At 35.5% G+C, this 23,492-nt stretch overlaps 1 protein-coding gene across 1 annotated transcript in view; it reads right to left on the bottom strand.

The window, feature by feature from the left end:
* CAMKMT (calmodulin-lysine N-methyltransferase) overlaps window positions 1-23,492 on the bottom strand; it is a 208,983-nt gene that overhangs the window by 35,058 nt on the left and 150,433 nt on the right. The window contains exons 4-6 of the mRNA XM_031504266.2: window positions 7,866-7,926; window positions 4,844-4,898; window positions 3,729-3,792 (exon numbers count right to left, since the gene is read on the bottom strand). Of these exons, the coding sequence (XP_031360126.1) occupies window positions 3,729-3,792; window positions 4,844-4,898; window positions 7,866-7,926 (180 nt within the window). The remainder of the gene's footprint in view (window positions 1-3,728; window positions 3,793-4,843; window positions 4,899-7,865; window positions 7,927-23,492) is intronic.

The raw sequence follows: 23,492 nt of genomic DNA, 5'->3' as shown, positions 1-23,492 counted from the left end.
AATAACATTGTTGATCAATTAGCTACACTGCACTTGAATTATATAACTGAGCAAAACTATTAATAATGATTATAAACACATTAACACTAGATTTTAAACTAATTTAAGAGCCCATATCTTTGGGCATCCAGGCTAAACATGACCCTTCTATCCTAAATTTTCTCGGACTGTTGAAAGATCCAAACACTGTATTTTAATGGACATTATAGTGCACTGTAACAAAGTTTTGTACTATTGATGCTTTCAGACAGTAGTTCAAGTCACCAGTGTATGGTGTGAAACAGAGCTAAGGCAAAAAGTACCCAGCCTCTCTGAAATAGGAGACAATTTTTACTAAAATGAACCTCATCCTTGGATTTGGCAATGCCAAAATGAGTAAAGATGCTTCCAGTATTTTCAGAAAATACAATTTGATGTTCATGACTGACTTATGTCACAGATATAAGCTAAGTTGAAAAATTTTTATCTGAATGCATATCACCCAAAATTACAACTGGGGATGAATGTGATAACTTTGCCCCTGTATATCTCCATTATTCAGTTGAAATGCCTCTAGTTTTAATCCTAATACATTTCTAATTTAAATGATACTGCAAGAACTTAGATAAAACACACTAAATTAACAATAGTTCTGAATAAAGTGGCAAAAGAAGTCACATCTGTCTTTATTTTATTGATTTTGCAATATAAATGATCTATTGAATCAATTAAAACCTGCTCATGATAAGCAAAAGGAGTTAGAGTGAAGTCTTTAAATGGTCTAGCAACTCAAGCCATAATATCCTTTTAAAAACCTCCATAAGCATCATACAGAAGATCATTGATTAATACAAAATATAGCAATATATTTCACAATGAGAGGGTTAGAATAGCAACAACTATTTGATTGATTCATTTGTAATTTTTTTCTAACTTCTAACATTTTAATAGCATATCCTAATACAGATATTGAAAACATACATAGTGAATACTTCATGTGGCAGTATGAAATGGAGACTAATCGGAAGCATGTCAAAAATCAAAAGAAAAATCAAATCCTCAAAAGCTTGAGATTTCACAAGCAAAGCTGTTAGTTATGCTCACTGAATAGTGATAGCAACAACAAAAACAACAATAATTATGATGATGTTGATAATACAAAGGCAGATTCTCAGATGCAATGCACTATTGCCAGGTCGATTTTCAATTACATTTCACTGATGTATTCATTTGTTTCTTAATGTGCTCATCTTGCCCATTAAGAATAATTAGCAGGCTTGCTTGGTGATTTCCTGGCTTCTGATGGGGATATTTTTTCTGTTTTGTTGACAACCACTTTTACTTTTTGGAAAGTAATTTTTGGATATTATAGTATGACTGGCATGTAATTTAAGCTTCCTAAGAAATTTAAAGGGAAGATGTAAACAGTAATTTTAAAACAAGATTATTTTAATCCATAATACCTACATAAAAAACATAATACTAGACATTAACTATTCCTGAAGATCAGAATCTAGAAAGCAGTATTTTATCCCACATTACTTTAATTTGGTATGCTAAACAATCAGAAAATACCATCAGCAATAATAAGAACTAGCAAAAATACATAATTTGTAGCCAGTGACAAGTGGGGTGAATGCTACTTCCAATTGCACCTAAAACTCTATTCTGATTTCAGTGAGTCTGGTGAGGCTGAGATAGATCTAAATTTAGCCTAAACTTCTATTATAGCCAGCCACTATAGAAAAAAGTGCAAAAGAAAATTACCGTAAGACACATCATAAAATTACTACTGAAGTCCATAAACCATATAAAATGAAACAGAGATTTTATTATGTGCACTTTTAAGAATACATTTCACCTACACAGTAAAGTTCTTAGCCTGCTGCACTTTGGCACCCTGCTAATATTAAGCCCATTGTAAAATCCAACACAATAAAAGCACTTTGAATGCTGAGCCTTCTGAGCACCAAATGTTAAAAAAGAAAAATAAATTCCTGTTAGAGCCGTCCACCAATCACTTCCCTGAAAGGGATTCACTGAGTGAATACAGATGAAGACCTCTTGTGAGACTTTTAGGAACAGAAGACGTTTCTAAAATATATTGTGAAAAGCTAAGGTGTGATAATTAGATAATATTAACAGTATCTTTTTCAGGAATAAATGCGCTTTTATTTGTTTAATTCCAAGGACTGAGTGAATATTTTCGCACTTGCCAATTTTCCTTGTTATAAAATACTTCTACATTTCAAAAAAGTTCGGGTATGTTTATGGAATCTGCTATGCAAGACATTTGCTGAGTTGATGATTACTGAGCCCACCTGAAGGTTTTTGTGGGTAAAATGACCTTTTGTTAAATACCCATGCTTCTATACAACATGAGTTTTTTTTGTTAGAGTAGTTTTGAAACACTTCTTTTCTCCCTACATTTTTCATCTTCATTATGACATGGAAGAAAGATTGGAAGGGTGGTGCTGATTAAAATACAAAGAATAATGAATACTTCCTCCTTAAGACATTAGTCTAACACATTAGAATTTAACAAAATAATAATCCCTGGAAAACAGGTGAGAACTTGCCTTTTCAAGAAAAAAGAGACTTTTAGCAGACTTACTTCAAGTTTTAACAGATAGGATCTAGGATTAACTGTTTTTAACATGAAATTGTTCAAGTGTTGTCAGCAGTTATAGTTACCTCAGTTACCTCTGAGGAAGTTTTTTTTAAAGGTAATAGCTAATGTTATTGCACTGAAATGTGTCCTTTATTAATAGGCATCAGCAACTGCAATTTATTTAAGCCACAAATTAGTTTAAGTTATTTCTTTTACTAAGTACTCACTATGTTAGCTCTCAAATACATACAGATATCAAAAAGAAATAATTCTGATGCTGCAGTGTCCAAAACCTGAAAAATTAGCCTGCCTGAAAATGTAAATGAAAAGATTATCAAGGAATAAAAGCAAATAGATATCTTCCTTTTTTTCCTCTCAATTTCTAAGGGCTATTAGTATTCACTGTATATATCTGTTCTTGTTCTGTGCTGATATTTAATGTGGCCATAAATTATGCTCACTCATTCTCTTGCTTAACCCAAGTCCAGTTCAATTTTATGAACTATCTGTTCATATTAGAAGGGCATAATAGCAATTTAATCTAATATAAGAAATACAATAAAATACTTCCTACAAGAGACAGAAGAGTTTTGCAATCTTACATCAAGAGAAAGAATGATAAATTGGTAATTGATTAAAGCAGACTAAATGGGTAATTTGTAGGTAGTTCTAACTTAGCAGTAACAATGAAACATTTCAACATACACTGGAAAAGCTCTGAAAATATATGAATGCTGAGAATGCTTTAAGGGGCTAGTAGCTGAAAGTAAGGAAAAAAAAATCTAGCTCTTATGCAAAACAGATACATGAAGGGGAGCTAATGATTTGATTCCCTTCTACACCTCCTGTAATGTGCAGCATACACACATGAATCTTCCAGCACTCAACCACCAGGCAAATATTTACTACTGTACATGCTCTATACCAACATGTGCATTTTTAATTAATGGAGAAAATGTGGCATTTATTATGGGGGAAGCTTCTGCTCTGTTCAAGATATTCCACATCTGTTTTTTAATTACTTATGTAGGGACTTTTTCTTAATATGCCCCATGCTGTCTGTCTTTATATCGATTGTTACTCAGCCAGTAAAAAGGAACGAGCACAACAAACCAGTTTTCTATCTGAATAAGGATACTTTTGATGGCCTTTTCATTTCCATCAGTTAACAGAACTTCTTTGACATCTGCAGAAATAGCAACCTGAAAAAAAGAGCACAGCAAACAATGAGCAAATATGCTTGTCTGTGTGGAAGTGAAGACAGGAGTGACAAGCCTTCAGTATCATGCTTCCTCACCTATTTCTCTGTAACAATCTTCAATCTTTTTTCATTTTATGTCTGCATTATTTTAATCATTCAATCAAATCAGTCAATACTTTTATCATTCCATTTGCGGGAGCCTCTATCTTGCTATCATTCTGTTCCGTAATTGCATTGTGACAGCCGATGATGGTATTCTGAGAGGCTTTCATTTGCGGGCTTCTGTTTATCTAGTAGAGCCATCATACAAGGCTGTCACTCTGCCTTTCAGCTTGCTTCTGTCTGACTGCCTGATGCCCTTCATATAACTTTGCATTGCAGGCAGATGGCTTTGTAAGGGTAATTTTTTTGTGAGCTTTGACATGCTCGCACATTGGGCTGTAACCTCGACACATTGTATAAGAGCGACAGGTTTGTCAAATGCCAATCAGTGTAACAATATGCTTTTATTTGTAGAGACATAAAAACTTGTCTAATGCACTGCACTGCTACATAATATCTCCTGAATACATGACTCAGAACCCAGAGAATGGTGAACGACTCTCCTGAATGGCCAATCTAATTCAAAAGAATCTAATTACCGAGAGCTCTGGATCATGTTTGTTGGTGTAATAATGCAGGCAAAACATTAGCAGCTATATCATGGTGCTCCAACTGTGATTCGCCAGGCTATTCCTGTATCTTAGCAAATGGGACTATAATCTGAAAAAAAAAAAAGCTTCGGCTATGGCAATGAAAGACAGACCGTACGTGGCCTGGAATGTCACAACAAAAGATATTGACTACACCGAGGTAAAATGTTTCTGCTCATCGAGGCAACCATAAAATCAATATGATACGAAAGCAAGTCAATCTAGAAGGTCTCTCAAGACTCTGCAGCTTGACCGCAGCTGAGGCTGTTGACAGTTCTCTGACCCAGCAGTTGGAGGCACTGGAACATTTTTCCTTTTGTTTCTTCCTCTGAATGGGATTGGAATTGAGAAAAGACCTACCATGAGCCCAGCCAAGCATGTCATGCCACCCCCTAGCTCACACACAGCAAGGTCCCTGAAAGAGAGAAAGGAAATGGTAGAACCCATACAAATTAGATGAAAATGGTCAGAGAGACATATATGTTACAAGAACAAATTGCCATCTGCAGTAAGAACTGAGCTACCAGGAAGTTGTAGAGACATGACTAGGCTACCTCATGTCGTTTTGCGTTTTAAAAATAATTATGAAATAGAAAAGTCACAAAGCAGGCAAATCAGTGGGGGTTCCCTCATTAGTGTTCAGTGCAACATTACCACCGCTGAGCTGAAAAATCTGAGAAGGTTCCCTTTTTTCCCTTGTCAATGGCTCTGTCTTTTAGAACTAAACTAGCTAGAGTAGCGAAAGATAATTGTTAGGAAAGGATAACAATGTTAATCCACATTCATTCTTGCAAAAACAGCTAGAGAAGTAAATGGGGAAATTAATATTATTTATATATCTCTCCATACAGTTATGCCTAAAAGCCTTTTTATATTAAAAAGAGAGAAGTTTAAAAGCAAGCCGTATACCACAAAATAATTACACACTAAGAAATCTGATCCTTCAATTAGCACTTAAAACTGCAAGTGACCTACAAACAATGCTGTTATGAACAACGATGGGAATAGCAAACGGTTAAGCCTCAGAAAACTAAACGAAGTTAGTGTCAAGAGCCTAAACTGAGCCCGATCAAAGGATTGAATACATGGTCTAAAAGGCTGCTTTTAACTTAGACCATACTGTGCTGCTATTAAGACGTGCATGTGAAATATAATTTGGTGCGGAGAGTGTGCCGGATGGGAGCTTGCAGGGGGAGCCATAAAGAATGTCCTCCAGAGCCATGGCCTGCCCCAGGAGGGGAGGAGGGAGGGATGCTGACCCTGCACTGAAACTGTGTGTGAAGCAGTGTCTGGGGCAGGCAGAGCCTCAGCTTAGGAACATGCTGCTTTATAGTAAAATCTGCAGAAACTGTTACAGCTGGCAGGAGCATTCCCATTGAGGCATTTCTGACAGGCAGAAAATGGAATTTTAGCAAAACTGTTTGGTTGAGTCTGGTTTTGGGGGTTTTTTTGGTTGCTTTATTTTGGTGCACCTTTTCTTCTCCCCTAAAACATTAACGTCTGAAAGTATATTTTTATCTGAAAGGGTCACCTCCCTACTCACTCAACACTGATATTTAGGAAGAGTATCTAGGATGCCATATCAGTATCAGTATAAAGATGCTGATATTTTGTTCACTGAGGCAAGCGGACTAGGCTGTATGACTGTATAATAATGCTCACTGTCTGGACAGGTTAGATTTATTTTTCTTTGACACCACAAATTTTATTTGAAAAATGTCTAGTTGTCCTATGTAATCAAAATGAGACAAAAGAAAGACATACCTTGGAGGAACAAGCCATACATAAATCCAGTAAGAATATAAAACAAATATGGGGAAATTTGCAATTTGGATTTTTAAACAGAATGATTATCCGTTTTTACTCAAATAAGTTTTAGTTTTTCTAAACCAAATGTATTATATTTTAAAACTTTATACATGTGGTTATGTATAAGGCTTACAAGACACTTACTCCTCTATAAGAATCATACTTACTGAAATAAACACAGAAAGTATCCAGTGTAAGGTTTTTAGTGCTTTTGAACTAAATTGCTTTGTGCAAAGTAAATGAGCATACACATACACACAAAAATTTATGCATATAAAATTTATTTCAGTGCAAATTCCCTTACTAGCAAGTTTTAAAAGTTGTATCTGTCTCTCAGGCAATATATAGTGACATTTATAAATGAGAATTAACATAAGAAACGCTACTCTGAGAGTACTGTCAGAAGGGCATAATCCTGAGAAATCAGGATGCGAAACTGCCCATTTACTCCATGGAAGTTTGACTGATCATTGCCTCTGAGTATCACAGCTTGCATACCCAAACTAGGAAAACACTCTCTGAGTGAGCAGCACATGAGGTTTGCTGTGAGGAGCCCTGAAGAAGAAGTAGAGCATCTGAGCATGGGGCCAGAGAGTGAAGTGCTACAGGGACATCACTAGAGCAGCAGAAGGCACACAACCAACCTGGGAGGAAGGAGCTGTAGCTGCCAGATCAGGCATATGAGCTGCTTCCCCTAATGGGCTGCACTTTGTTCAGGTGATGGATGGAGCAGGAATGAGGCTTTATGGACCAGGGCACACTTTGGTGCCAGGTCTTTGATTACAGACAGGATTCTAAGCAAGTTACTCATTTGGTACAAGGGGCAGGGACTTACAGTTTGGTCTTCCTGATTCTGCTCAACACCATATTTACACTGACTGGGATTTTGTATACTCCAAACTTGTTTACTTGGTATTTGCCTTACACCCTCACGCAGAACAGAATTTATGCCTCCAAATGCATTGTTACAATAGCTTTTTTTGCACCCTATTTATTCTCTAGACAATGAAACTTCAAAGATTTCCAAGTGCCAATCTCCGTATAGTCAGAGGGAAGGAAAGTGGACGCAGGATGGATTTTATATTTAGATGTTCCTATTGGAGCCTTGATAGCTGACTTCTACAAGTTTGGAATAAAAGTGAAGGATGTTTCAAAACTGTTTCTTAGCACATAAAAACAGGTGCAAATTCCTCTTACTATATGCAGTGATTTTTATGTATTTCACCAGATAATATTTTGCTTGCTTTTGCAACAGATGTCAGTTTAAAGAATATCTTATTTTTTCTGACCTTCACAATCAGCACTGATCGATTGGAGCTTCACTTTTGTTTCCCAAAAATCAAAGTGAAATAAAACGCCTTGAGAGGAAATCAAAAGTCTTTGACATATAGCAGAAAGCTTGCTGTGCAATATTAGTACCCAAAGGCAGCTCAGAATTCTTTGTTAAGAGCAACATGCTTTCACCTTGAACATTTTAAATTTAATCTGAAGACTTAAATCATAGTAATCTTTACCATGCAGATACAATAAAAGTAAGAGATTGGAAAATATCTTTTTATGTTTAACTCTGTACCTGAATATTTCATTATGCTTTAGGCAGTAGTAAGCCAGAACTTCTTCAGATGGCCAGAGACCTATAAAACAAAGATATTTGCCTTCTTAGAACAGATTTTTTTTCTGGTCTAAAATAATATTTGAATGCATATTACCATTTGCAGAACTCTACCCAGTGTTTTATTTTCTATATTTGCCTTAATAACATGGAATAAAGAAAAATAGAAAGAAGACCTAGGAAGTGAGTATTTCATAGATTTCATCACAACTAATGATCAGAAATTTATAGACACATGCACACACACATAAACATACTCCTATGTCTACACACATACATGCAATACTCAAGACTTTAAAAGTCATATGAAATTTAATTCACTTGGGCATTCACATGAACATCAACCTGTTTGTACCAGGCCAGATGAAAGGCCAAATATTCCCTGTTCCCTGTTTCCAACAGGAGCCCTCTAGTTTTTCATTAGCTACATCATCATCATCATCATCATCATCATCATCATCATCATCATCATCATCATCATCATCCTCCTACAGTCATTCAATTTCTTTCCAGTTTCTTTTTATTTAGCTCCTTTTCTCTTAGTTTGTCTTAGGTCAGGCATCAGTCTGACTGTAAGGGAGACTGACCAGCAGCACATGCTAAGGACAAATCCAGGACTAGGGCAATAAAAGTGTGATTTCTAGTTGTGGCTCAAGAAATTTAGAAGAAGGAGGAGAGGAAATACTAGTGGTAAATTCTTCTTAACAGGCATTGAAGGATTTTTCTGGTTGCTCTGTGGTAAATTTTCCAGAGCTGCACCAGGAAGCACCACAGTTTCACCCTGCTGCAAAGAGAAACCCCTCCTCTCTCACTTTATACTTGCTCCCTGCCATTTTAATTTGAATTCCCCTAGTTCTCCTACAGAAATATCCAGGAGCAATCACACTTCCTTCACCTAATCTGTATTATTTATTAATTAATTAGCTTCCATGATAAAACTTACACTGGTCATCATCAAGATTGACAACTACCTGGAGGCTTCCATGTAAATTTATTTCTTCCAAACCAGTTTCTCATGAAATTAGCTGTTTTGCCAGACCAGTTTCCCACCTGACTGGAATGTCCAACAGAAGTGCTGTGGCCCATGGAGAAGGCAGCACAGGTCCTGTGTGCCTTGAATGCTCTCCTGCAGGCACCAGACTTCATTGCTAGAGGGGGCCTGAGGAAACCAGACTTATACTCAGGAACTTGAGTTGTGTCTGCAAAGGCTCCCAAAGTTAAAGGAGGAAGAATCAAAGGCATCTGGATAATGGTTGTATGTGTTTTTCATCTGGAGTTGCTTAGCAATTAAAAACCATGTTTACGTGTCTGCCCACAGGTAAAATCCAGAGTTGACTTCCCCCCTCCACCAATACATGACATTAAGAATTGAGACACAAACGTGAACTACAGACATTTCAACATTTCCAGTAAACTTATTTGACACATAGAGCATCTTTTAGATATTTCTAGACAAGTAAGTTGAATTCCATGCAGCTTACTATGTATGTGTATCCTTTAGACCATTTTTACCATGTTTTGTTCTCAAGGCTGAAAACATCACTATGTTTAACAGAACCAGAAGTCTGGGAGAAAAACTGTCATCCTTTAAATCACTTAAGGCTGACTGAAACCATCATCAATATAATTCGTCCTTTTCATCCAGTAAGTATTCTGAACTACCCTTACTCCTAGTGAAAAATAATGAAAATTTAAAAATGTCTTGACTGCATGCAGATCAATCAAAAGCCAAGACAGAATTTGTCCAAGATTTTGTATACAACTTTTGTATTAAAAAGATCTTTAAAGGGAGAAAAACAGAATGACGACACGTATAACAAAAATACTAATGCAATACTTGTATTTGTCCTGTTTATGACAGTTCAGTCTGATCAGGTGTTTTTGAATGTGCTATTTTGCTTAGACTTGCTAAGAGTTAAAATAAAATACTCACACAAGAATGTCCATTCTTTAGTGAAACATACACAAAGAATTATACAGGTTTTTTCATTTCCCTTTAAGCACTTCAATGCTTTTGAGCACTTAAATATGCTAAAATGACAGATTTTGCAATAAATATAATGACTGTTTAAATATTTTAGTGTGTAACATAAAGAATGCTGCAGTTTGCAGTGACTGGTGTATACTCAAGCAATAAAAGTTTTTTTAGTATTTAGTGAAGACATGGCTAATTTAGCACCCTTTATAATACTCATATCTCACATTACAAAAACATACACATCCACAAACATAAAAAAACTGAAACCCTTTTACAGCAAACTTCTATCCTGAGTGAATTTTAAAAATACTAGTCAATGGTAGCAAACATCCTTCAACATCCGACTTTTCAGTACCCTCAGTCAAATGTCTCTCACTTTTCTGCAGTTATTATTGAGAGGGCACTTTGAATGGTGTCAGTGAATCTTTTCTGAGGGGTCACCATTCCTTCCCCTGCTACCTTTACAATGTTGATACTGGCTGGAACTGCAGAGGTATCAGATAGCTCCGTGCTGAGAGCAGGGTGAAGCACCTTTAGCCAAGACAATGCTCTTCTTTAGGCAGATGCCAGCAAGACACACAGCTCTCCGTCCCACTGCCCCCCCACGGGGAAGGAAGGATCACCTCAGCAATGGTGTAAGCATCTGGAAGCTAAAGAAGCAGGAGTCCTCTCATGAATAAGTCACAAGTGTGGAAGCACACAGTGCTCCCAGCTAAGCCAAGAAACCAGAAGCCAGCACACCAGTGTTAATTTTAGTGAAAGGAAAAGTTTCACGTGCCTGAACAGGTAGGTAAGCTTCTTTACCTTCAAAATAGGGATAAGCTTAAAGATCCTTGTGGAGGAGTTTGCATTCTGTCTTCTTCCTCCTCACTCTGACCTACATTCGCCAACACAATGACCTACATTTTGAAGTTGCAAATATAAGAAAGATAGTTCTGCTTCTGTTAGAAAACATACAGCTGTAATGCAGCAATGCAGAATTCCTATGAATTAACAACTACTACTACATTGTGAAAAGCATAATTTATTTCCTGAAAACACATACATATGGATATGGATTAAGTTTCTTAAAATAATTCTTTCATATTTAAAATAAAATTATTTGCATTTTGATTTCTGAATTTGATTATAAATACATAACATTGGAGTCTACCTATTTACATGCACAATTACTTACACGATAGCAAACTATTTACAGATGGATAGGCAAAATAATATCAAAAGACCCCCCCAAATGGTGCTTGTCTTTTTAAGGCAATAAATATTCTTCAAGTCCTAGACAGAAGGGCTAAAAAAATCTCACTATATGGTGAAACAGAGAGAAACAAGTGTTTCTTTTTGCAAAAATAACTATTTTGTGACATTTACTAGAGGTTTTAAAACTCTTTAGCACCTTGATAACTACATCTTGAAACTGAGACTAATTGCCAGAAAGCACTGGAATCTCTATTGAAACATACGAAAAAATTAAGTTGCACTGATGTTCAAAGGAAATCCTCAAGTATGGGCATGTCTGAAGACATGGGACAGAGATAGAGCTCACGCCTGCCCACATTTCAACTCTTGAAGTATCCTTTCACCACTAGGATGGAGCAGGATTCTCACTACAAATGCCATAAGAAAGATGATGTCTATTTCCAGACAGATTTATGATACGTATAAAAGTAGAAGGAGTAGAAAAAGAATATAATTAAATTGTATGGTGGTGAATAGGGAAATGCTACAAGTGTATCACAGCCATAGAAAACACAGGCATTCCTACAGCACTTGTCACCATATCATAAAATGTCACCACAGCAATGGAGTCTTCCTCACAAGAACTTGATGGTATAATGAATTTTTACTATCTCAAGTTTGCACATCAGGGACCAAAGTAAGAGACAGGGACAGATTAAGTTACTTAGACACATAGAATGAAATTATGTGAAGACCAAGAAAAATAACCCAAGTCATCCTTACCCCATGAGGTATGCTGTAACCAATAAATGGTATTGAAGCTCTTCCTACAGAGGAACAATATTTAAAAAATCATAATAATGGAAAGAACCATAAGTTAAGTTGGTTTTATCACCTTCATAGTGCTTACTATTGGAAAGTGTCAGGTCTTTCTGCACTAGTCATGGCACAATAGTTTCTTAAAGCAGCCTTCAAGCCACGTGGACTAAGCCACGTGTAGACAATCTTTTGAGGATGTTGTGTTTTAACATTCATCTAGAGCATTAGTCCAAAGCTACACAAAGCCTGTGCTTCTTCTGCAACAAATCTAAAAATGCTGAATACTCTGACAGTACAGAAAATTGTCTACCATAAATAAATTATCCAGTATTGAAAAAAAAAAAAATGTTTCTCTCCTCATTGCGTTTTACTACATATTTTACAGAATGCTGTCAACCTTTGGATAAAAAATATTGAGATCTGATGTGAAGTTCTTAAAGAACATCATGTCAGTAGAAAAGAATTTTGAGACGTGTATTCTTAAGAAAGACATCTGACTATTGGAGCTATTATGTCTCAGCAGTGCTCCACAGGTACAAAGAAATCGTGGTAGGTACTGATTACTTTAACTGGGATAGTGCAAGATTAGTGGAACTCTCCTGTATACTGTCTGCCAGCACTACACACAGGAAACATAGGGACAAGTGGAGGTGACAGGTGAGCTGTCCCCGAGAGCTCTGAGTAGGAGGTATAAGCTGTCCCACATGTGCTTAACTCATGCTAGCAGATTAAGAAGTTACTTACAAAGCTAAGACAAATTTAAAGTATTTTCACATTTCCCTAGCATTCACATTTCTCAAAGCCACATGTACAGATGTCTGATCTCAACACTCAAATTTTGTCTTTTATTTGCACTATTAAACCATGAGATGTCTTCCTATTCATTTCAAGTCTCAAGTAAATTTTGTACAAATCCTATCTTTACCCTGAAAAGCAAAGACAATTTAAATTTGAAAAGTCAATCATTTTTCCCATATGAATACACTCAAAAAGATATTTTTCCTAGTATGTCCTGATTCTTGACTACATGAAATCATCTTATTTGCTTTAATAGTCATCAAAGTGAGAGGAAAAAGAAAGCATATGTGGGCAAAATGATGAATATTGTCACAAGAGTCATACCAATAACTGCACTGAGCAATGATGAACTGCTTTCTGACCCTAAGTAAGGCACTTTTTATCCTTCCACACCAAGACACATGGTTAGTGGAGAGCAGAAAAATCTTTAGCACTACAATAGACTGTGCAGAGGTGTTAAATTAATAGCCTGTCCAGACAGGCAATTATTCCCCATCACTTTTGCTAAAAGACTGTAGAGAAGATGAAAATCCTCAAAACTAAAGTATTTATTGGAAAAATATATTCTAGGAATATAACATAAGGAATTCTGGGATCTTAAAATAAGGTTCTTCCATTCTTAGAGTATTATAGCATTGTCACAACCCTAATATTACAGTATCAAACCTTATTTTCTAATGACTATGTGACTGTATTCAAGTCACATTGGAAGGTAAGTTTGATAATTTTACCCTGGTTAGTTTTTCTGTGGATCACCATAACCATGCACAGCAAGAAGCACAGTCCATCTGCTGAGGGTAAGCAGATCTGAGGGTAATACATCTGCTGAAGATGTAAGAGAGCAGATCAAAATCAAGGTTCAACAGCACAGTACTTAGGAGAGAATTTCAAAATTAAATTCTAACCAATATTATGAGCCCTTCTGTCAGTGGAGCAGTAAACTTCACTTCCAAGTCAAAGCTGAAACATGAAATTATGAATAGCACAATTAAGACTAGATATAAGGTGGATGCACAGCATATGTCTGCCAAATACACCTTGGTAGTAACACATAACATGGGTGTTCTAATTTCAGTAATTGCTTGAGTAAAGATTACCTGCAAATAATTGCATTGCTGTAATTAGATGGCATAGATAGCTCTCAAAAATATTTCTAGCTCTAAACTTCCATCAAACTCCATACCTCAAGCCCCTTTTCAATATAATTTTACTGTTAAAAAAGTATAGTATGGAAGTAAAGATCAGTACAGTCAGGAAGAAAATATTTTATTTTCATTCCTTTATTCACACAGCACGCAAAATATGACACAGATGAAAGGATAATCAGTAATCCCTGCTACCTAAGATCCCACCCAAAGTGTACTGAATTAACACAAACATACATCATAAGGCACTAATACCACAAATATTCAATTTTTAGATACCATAACATGCATGCAAAGAGAAGTGAACATATTCCATAGAAAATAACTTCCATAATCCAAAGACAAACCTGGTCACTTTAGTAAAATGAAGAAATGGGGGAAATTGCTAAGCAAGGAAAAAACTCACTGAAGAAAATACTTGTTGTTTTCAGTACACAAAATTTTAAGTTTACACCTATCTACAGCAGATGCAGATAAAAAAAGGGTCATCATTGCAAGTTAGTTGCAGATGGTGTGCCTAGAACTGTATAATTATTTACTACAAAAATTATTTGAGAGCAGATTTTCAAAAGGAGGACAGCTACCAAATACTGTGTCCCTCTGGATATTTGACCACCTCAAATACCAGCATCTTTAAGAGCTAACATATTTTGAAAGTCCAATTGTCCAATCTGAGGCCTTCTATTCTGAAATTTACACCAAGAATATTTACAAGTGAGGAACTTCAGAAATAAATGCACACAGTGTGAAAAAATAAAATTATTTAATAGCCTTTACAGTAGCACCTTGTATCTGTGCCTTACTGCACCTGGCTTTTGCAGATGGCAAACCACCTTTTAAGTCCAGTGAAGAGGAGTAATTTGAGGCAAGGAGAATGGCTAGCTTACTTTTCCACAGCAGGAATGCTATAAGTGAGTTTGAAAAGGTACAAGTACACCAGAAAAGAATGGAAAAGAATATAAAGAGAAACATTTTTTCCCTATGCACATACATTTTGTAGAAACTCTTGTCTTTCTTCCAATCTAAAGCAGAATTCATGATATTCAGATCATTGAAAAATATGTATAAGCACTGGCTGAGATCTTCAGCCTAGGCAAAATGGCCTCAGCACTGTATGTATCTCTCACTCTCATTATTATTCACGACTAGGAGGGAAACATGATGGTCTGCAATCTGCAAACGTCTTTTAGAGCACAAACTTAAGAAGCTCAGTGGAACTGATGTGGAAATACAGTAACATGTCAAAGCCGTAAATGTACGCATATCCCTTCCATAAGAAAAACTGGCCAACTCTACAAATCTACTGGTATGGTTGTCTTTAACATCTTTTTCAAATGAATGAATTTGTGTTGGGGGTGGGGGGGTGCCTAGTTTTCAAATAGTTATTAAAAATTAAACAACACTGGAACAAACCTTTTGTGATTATAGCCTTCATTCTCCTGCAAAAAACTGGATCTATAAATTTATGTACCATTGTAGATGTAAATTACAAAATTTTATATTCAACTATATTAAAACATCTATTCCAAAAATGATTACCAGTTGTGAAAAGCAGACAGGCTTATCACTTGCTGTCAGTTGTTCATGTCTAGTTAAGCAATAATGTGCTAAAACTGCTCTTTTGTTTTGTGTAAGAATTTTGGCAATAGAAGAAATGAACACTCGTTTAATAAAAACTCAGGCTGCTTTTTGCTTTGATGGAGGAAGCAGCTGCCTGTTTTCATTTGCTGCAGAGCAGCAAAACCCATCAATATAATAAGCAGCTTAGATGCATCCATCCACAGCATCTGTAAGGATATAGGGCTATTCGCTCAAAACCAATCCTTGGTTTAATTTTAACAAAGATGTGTCTGACATATTTGAAAATGCATTATAATAGGGTTTTGAAATACTAGCATTTTCTCTTTTCTTTTTAAATACTTTTCACAGATTTTGAAAGGCAACTATACATATTGGAGTGATAGAAATGCTAAAACAAATATTACTATGGCAAACAGCAGAACTAGCCTAAAAATGCAAAGAGGGAACATTAAGAGATGCCTTCTGGTTCACAGACTCTCCTGTTCCTTGAAAATACAGAAAAATAGTGTTTCAATCTCTTCAATGAAGAGTGTTTTTCACCATAACCAAGAGCAGAGAAAGATACTAGAAATATGTATTACAGAAAAAAAATCCTGCAAAGATCATCGATCCATTATACAAATATATTTGCCAAAACATACTTTTCCTTCCCTGCCGTATGCTTTGGTAAAAGTAAATAGATTAATGCTCATTTCCAAAGATATTTATGAAATTATTTTCTACTATTGTCTGAAAGTAATATAATTGTTATTAAATTCCAACAGTGTGAGTTTGTCTCAAGTGACAACTTCTAATTGCAATAAAAAAAATTTAATTAGAAGCAGAGTTCTAGCACATTCATACATAATTACAAAAACAGGAAGACAGATATAAAAGACCATCTGAGATAGAAACCACAAAACTCTATTTTCACTCTAAAAATGTGATACGGCACACTTAAATTATTAAAAATTCTTAAGACATTATTATTTTAGTTCTTTTCTGCTTTCTAAGACCTTTCTAAGCTGAGCTTTTAGATGATTTGCACATTAACTGAGAAGTCAGATAATTCTTAATCCTCCTCTTTTTCAGATCCAATAATGGATAAGGGAGCATCTTAGCATGATCAACTAGCAATCTGCCTAGCCTGAGTGGTAGTACACCTGAATTTAGGATTAGTCATCTGGTTTTCATAATATCTGATTTAAATGAGCACTCATTCTGAGAAGTGCATAAAAATTATATTCAATGATTTTTAACTGACTATTTAAATATGTAACAATAAACCTGGAGCGCATACATATTTATTTGTTTCACAAACAAGAAACTAAATAGAGAAAGGAAGATTTTAAAGAACCATGTCCAGGCAAATAGCTGGATAGCTCAATTAAATAACTGCCCTTTTTCAGTATTCACAATAGCTTAGAGATACAATCAACCATATCTCAGCTGTAGCCTTATATCTCTATTTTGTCAATTCCAATATCCTAGTTTTACTTTGTCTATACATGAAGTGAGAAAAGTAGTTGGAGGGTTTTTTGTGGTTGTTTTTTTTCTCCCCCCGTGGGGCTTCATGGCTAGTTTGGGTTCATTTGGTTGTTTGGAGGTTTAGAGATATATGACAGGTAGAGAAGTTAAAAACCCATAGATTAATGTGGGTTACTAATATTGCTTATCTTCCTCAAGTATCTGATAAAGAACATGAAAGTTTGTGTAATTGCCCTATGCACCCTTACATAATGCTCAAGATAAATAAAGTGTAATTTATGTGGGTGATTTCAGAAGTAGTGTCTAGAACTTGGATTTCTTCTGGTTTTTTTTCCCATTAAATTAACTAAACATGACAAGACCTTTTAGGTCCCAGCAGCTTCTGACTCATACTTTTCTCCTTTATCAAACTCCACCATTCTATGTAGTTAACCAAACAATTAGAAAAGTGTCTGTTCTGTACAGCCAGGATATATAAACTTGGTACAAGGAGAAATAATAATTACATGCATGGTTCAATTTGAAGACTTTGGGCAGCATTTGTCTAATGAAACAGTGTACTCTGAAATTCATGTACTAGCAAATGGTGGCCATGCATCCTTCACATTCTTAGATAAATTTGTTAGGTACTTGTAGTGAAGAGGCCTTGATTCTTTCTCCTGGGGTAATTTCAACTGGTGCTAAGCGTGTAATTTTCAAAAGTCTGCACTACTGACAACCACCATGCAGCAGGTGCTCAAAATCTCTCTAGATCACTAAACCTTGTTTTCATCTCTTACATGGAATAAGACTTGTAACGAGTTCTATAAATGAGAATGCTGCACAAAGATGAACCAAACTTTTCATCTATTTATGGGTCCACATTCCATATGAATTTAGACTGTAAGAGTAAAGGCAAATCTATATCAAAGGAAAGTATTTACATTTTTCTTCTCAAAGGCCAAGGATTTCAGGATCTTCCAGGTCCTTCCAGGAGAGGTTTGACATACATTCACATGGCAACACAAGGGAACTTCCACTACCATTGTTGAAAGCTGGTTTTGCCTGAACGGGTTGTAAGAACCACAGCTATTGGTCTGGAACTTTTCATGACCCCTAAATACAATGGGCCAGATCTTCATCTGATGTTATGCCTGCGTATCCCAGCTAATGAACCAGTCTTGGATTTAAAATATGTATGGTCTTTCTGAGAAACAAAGGAGCCTTTACATATTAATATATGTTAGTGCTTTGGTTCATTTTGTAAAGTCAAATCCAAGGGTAACCTTCTCAGGAAATCAGTGTTTCAGTGGGTCATAGTAAAGAAGAATATAAAAGTGATAAGATTAAAATTTAGTCTTCAAAGTAGCCTGAAATATTTTCCCTGATTACTTTCACATTTCCATGTTACTGCAATAAACCATGTTCTAAACCATACCATTTTTATTTTACAAGGCGTAAAAACGTAGATAGGTGCTACAATAATTCTGCTGAAAACCACTGCAGATATGTATAAAAACTTACTTTTCTACACTTTGACACAGAAGTGCTCTTGTATCAAGAACACTGTGGTCTAGGATATGTAGCTTAAGGACTTATGCCATTTTTCAGTGTTGAGAAAATGTATTTCAGAATATTCAGCGGTTTGAGTCTCAGAAACAAAGGAACAAAAGAGCAAATCATTACACTCAATTTAATTAAATGAAAGCACGAAAAGGCCTATAAGCTAAACTCATAACAATATGTTTATGTTTATTGTTAGTAGGTCAGGGAACACATTGATCAAATTTTTAATTAAGTGAGCGCACATCCTCTGACTTCAGGAATTGCTCAGTCATATGCTAGCACAGAAACTGGGCCCCATCTTTTGACAGTGCAGTTTGAGTGGGTGACCTGTCACTTGTGTCCTACATCACATTCCATGGTGACCACAGACCCTTGGGCAACCCTAGGATTCTCCCTAGGGAGTAGCAAGCTCTTAAAAATGCAGTTTAGGCCACTTTATTTTTTTGAGGCAGTTTTTTACTAATGACAAAGCCAACACAGTAAGTCACCAATTTCTACAGCATTTCTTGCACCTTGAAACACTATGTTAAACCTCATGTCAAACTTCCATATTAACAGGTAGACTCTTCAATACCTAGTTTATGTTTTTACTTAATGAGTTTTGAGCTCAGACTTCACAAATAGAGAGGCAGGTGTATAATCTTCTGAAATTGAAACTTTTCCCCGAAGGTTTAAGTTTGTTGTGACACACTATTTTCATAGAGCTCTTCATCAATAGAGTAACAATGCTGCAATAATGAGGAAAACCAATTTTTTTTTTTAACGAGTTGTATAACACCATTATAGTAATTAGCAGTTAAAAACTAATTTTAGCTCTTGCTCTCTTTTTCTGTTAAGAGTTTGAGCCACAATATAAGAGTAATTTCCTGCTACTTCTGGGAAGGGAGGGGGTGGAGGAAGAAGGGATCATGAAATATATGCAATTTTCACATATAACACACTGTTGAAAATGTAATTCTCTATGTGTTCTTTTCTAAAAATATATTCTATATTCCTGGATTGTCTTTTGCTATCAGGAACAGGATTGAAATCTCCACTTTAGTATTTATCTGAGGCTCTGATAGCTCAGTTGTCTGCCTCCAAATGCCAAGATAGGGGGAATCTCATCAACTGGAGACCAGCTGCATGATGGGCAGTTAATAGATATATCAAACCTTAGGATATATGCTAAGCTGAGGAGATGATTGGTTGGTTGATATACTGATTGATTAGCATAGGGAGAATGGGTTTCTTCTTGACAACCTAAGATTATGCTTCAGCTAAGCTCAAATTGCTTACACCTCTTCTATTGGTTTTAAAATTACAGTCCTGTCATCTAAAATCTCTCTTCAATGAAATTTTTACCATATATAAAAATTAAAGGGAAAAAGAAAGTAGGTGCAATGGATAAGAGTAAATGGAGTAGATATATTTCACACTACTGCTGTTGGTATCACTAGAAAAAGTTGATAAGTAAATCCACTTGAAATATGTTACATATTCTGTACACTACTAGAGAGCACTTTACAATAATTTGGGGGGGAAGTTCAAAATACTAACAAGGAAGCAGTACTGATATTATTGCTTTTAAAAAACTACAGTAGTCATTAAGTAAGGTAATTATAGAGCTGTGATAATACTGATACATTTTTGTACTCTTTACAGGCATTACCTAGGTTTCATAGAAGTGTGTTTAAACTGTTATACATACGAGAGAAATATCATATAATTGCCACAGAATGCATCACTTCACAGAGAAAGGTTTATAATTCTGCAAGCTAGAGAAGCAACACATACACTTCTGAATTTTCCCTTGAGAAGTCTAGAATTTGCTTTCCCAAGAAAGATATAATTAAATTTTGCTTACAAAATATTTTAGACTGTGTCATCAGTAGGGCAGGGACACTTAAAGAAAACAAAAGTAATATATGTTGCCATAACAAATGCATTTCTTACGCATATCATCCACTTAATTCCCAGCATTACATGCACCAGGCTTTGTCAGTTGAGAACCATACAAATGTTATTAAATACAACATTTAAAAAAATAAACTTTTTATTATCTTTAATACTTGATAATTTCAAATGCTTCTCTACCTGGGCAAACAAGTATTTTGTAGTCACCTAACAAAAACAAAGTGGGTTATTGAGAATGCTGAAATTTCCATTAATAAATAAGACTGTGTTTCTCAGATATTTTTTTCTTCCCTTTCGTATCTGCTATGAGCGGCAGGGGATCAGCTGCAACTCAAATCCCCAGCTGAACAACCCAAATACAACTGAGTGAGCAGACTTAAAACAAGGCCATTTATTGGTGCCTGTTATGCAAACAAAGCATCCAAGTCTTAGAAACAGATGTCAACTGAAGCATATGCTTACTGTAAACTGGAATTTGATTCTTTTTATAAAAATAGACTTAAATGGGCCTTCAGAGACTAGGCTGCCTCTTGTTGTATACCATTCCCTAACTTGATTCAGCCTTAAGCTTTTTAAAAGATGAATAGACTGATATCCAAGGGCAAAAAAAAACAGTAAAAAAAATTAAATGGGAAATAAATGATAACATGTTGGAGCAGTTCCCAGAAGCAATTTTACAGATTTTCTCTAAAAACACAAGACAGGAAGTTCAAAGCACAGCACAGGTCACCTATGGCATGTTGAGTTATCATTTTTATACCACTTAGGGTGAAAAAGGGACTTTATGTTCAAGTGGCAAGTTTAGTACTCTGCTTTTCCTTCTTTCTTTTTTTTTTTTTTTTCACCTCTTCTCACATCTTGATGCCTTTTAAATGTCACTTATTTTACATGAGGCAGTTGGTGGAGACATGAGTCAACAGCAATCAGAACCATTATCCCCTGCAGCGAGCCCTAGTCCTAATGCATTATGACACCTTAGCTGGCCAGCCACCGATTTACCTTTCTGCTTCTTAGGGAATTAAGTGGCATCATGTGAAAATGGTTGTGATATGAACAGCATGGGCATAACTGGTATTAAATTTACCTCACAGCCTAAGTGAATTTTCCTCACATGTGACTAATCAAAATGAAAGCTGTGGACATGGGCAGATCTGGCCAGCACTTCTCCACCCCTGGGATTGGGGCTATTTTGTTTTATCTCTTTGTACAAGCTGGCAGAAGTTTAAAGTGAAGGGGATAATCCAGTGCTGGTGTCTTTATGAAATAACATCCTTACATGAAGAGGCTTTTAACTGTCTGTCGCTGTCCTCTCAAAAAAAAAAGAGCGTGACAATCTCATTTTGCTGAGCACCCTCCCATGAAAGGAGAAAATAATAGCCATAACAGCTATGGCTAGTACTGACCTTACATGATCCATTATCCACTAAACACTTTAAAAGTCAGTTTTACATACACTGTGGGGGAAATTAGAGAACTATCACAATCATTTTCACTTTAGTGAATTTGTCTTCTGTTTGAAGTCAGTGACTTGATATCCTCGTACATAACTCTCCATGTCGCTCCAAGAAAAGAAAGAGGAAGTCTTGCTGTAAAAATCGATCTCGTGCAAAAAGGTGGGAAACAAACCATACTTCTCCTATTCTGATTAATAAAGATACTGACAGCAGTGAAACTCAATTGAGCATGAACTTTCTTCAGAGTAAATGTGAAATAATACAAAAATCATTATATAATTTAGAAGTGTTCAACATCAGTACAAAAATATTTTTATCAATCATTTCAGCTGAGATAAGTAGGTGCCAAAGAAAGTGCTGGCAGAGCAATTATCATCCTGTGCAGTCAGAAAGATATTTATTCACAGACTAGAGCATCTTGCATTTTACTACAAACCAGTTGTGAATGTTACTGATAATAACAGCAGTGCTAGATTTTCCCAAAGTACTGTAGTCTCTTTGTAACAACTCAATTGTACAGGACAACAACACCCGGAGCATGAAGTCCTCTCCTACTTGCAAGTCTGCTCAGCCTTCTGTGACTGTGAGAATGAATTTCTAATATATGAATTTCAGGCATTTACTGCTTACTCTAAGTTAAGTCAGTAGTAACTATAGCTCAAATTAGAAGTATTTAATCTAATTTTATTCATATAAATAGTGATTAAAAGCTATGAATCAGTGGTTCAGATTTTAAGACTGACCCAGTCTATCTGACAGGACAAGACTTTCAACTTGTAATAATCTATTACTGTTTGTAATGCATGTCTGACTGGAGGAAAATGAATTTTAAAAAATTAACATTAAGCAGTAGAAACATATCAAGACTAAATGATGGCATTTACAAAATCAAAGCATACTTTTCTTATGAGAAGAGAAACATGGAAATATGCAGGTTTACATCCAAGCGTATATCTCAGATATAATAGTTATTTTTTATGAACCTAAAAAAGACCAAAAAGCACCATAAATATACTTTACATACATTTTTAGAAATGATTGAAGGTAAAGATTAGGAAGAGGGTTCTGATTTTTAATTGTTACAATAAAAAATATTAATCATGCATGGAACTTGCCTGGATAACCTTCATTTTATCAATGAGGCCACATAATTAAGGTCAAGTTAATGCAGAGATTGAAATTTAGGAAACGTGTCAATTAAGATAAACAGGAAAATTACCTCTTCCTAAAAGGATTAGCCTCAAGTGGAAAGGTTGGTTCAGAAAGTTACAACACATTTGGTAAGGAAGACAGATTCATGGCAAAGTTAAATCTGAAGTGCACAAGCCAACAAATTCTACCCAAAAGAGTTGCAGAAAAAAATTTGAATAGAATCATCCTTCTTTTATTTTCCCTATAAAGAAAATAATGATTCACACAGCAAGAAGGATTGCAAGAGGTATGACAAATGTCTTACCTTTTCTTTTTTCCCTTCAGTTTCAGATTTAATTGGACAATGAAATCTAAACTGCTACAGAAAAGCAGAAGGTATCCTGTTTTTTTTTTTTTCAGGGACATTATACATTAATGTCACTGCGAAAACATTTGGACCAAATAGATATTTCTAAATATTCAATTGAGATTACCGTGTTTTGTACCCTAAACAACAAGAATTATTATTCCAGAATTCGAAAAGTCTGAATGAGAGTGACAAGACACAAGAAAAATATTCTTCACTGTCTAGAGAGTC

This window comes from Lonchura striata, chromosome 3 (assembly GCF_046129695.1).
Source record: "Lonchura striata isolate bLonStr1 chromosome 3, bLonStr1.mat, whole genome shotgun sequence".
NCBI lineage: Eukaryota > Metazoa > Chordata > Aves > Passeriformes > Estrildidae > Lonchura > Lonchura striata.
The sequence above is the reverse complement of the archived record's forward strand: the minus strand, read 5'-3'. Positions and strand labels throughout refer to the sequence as shown.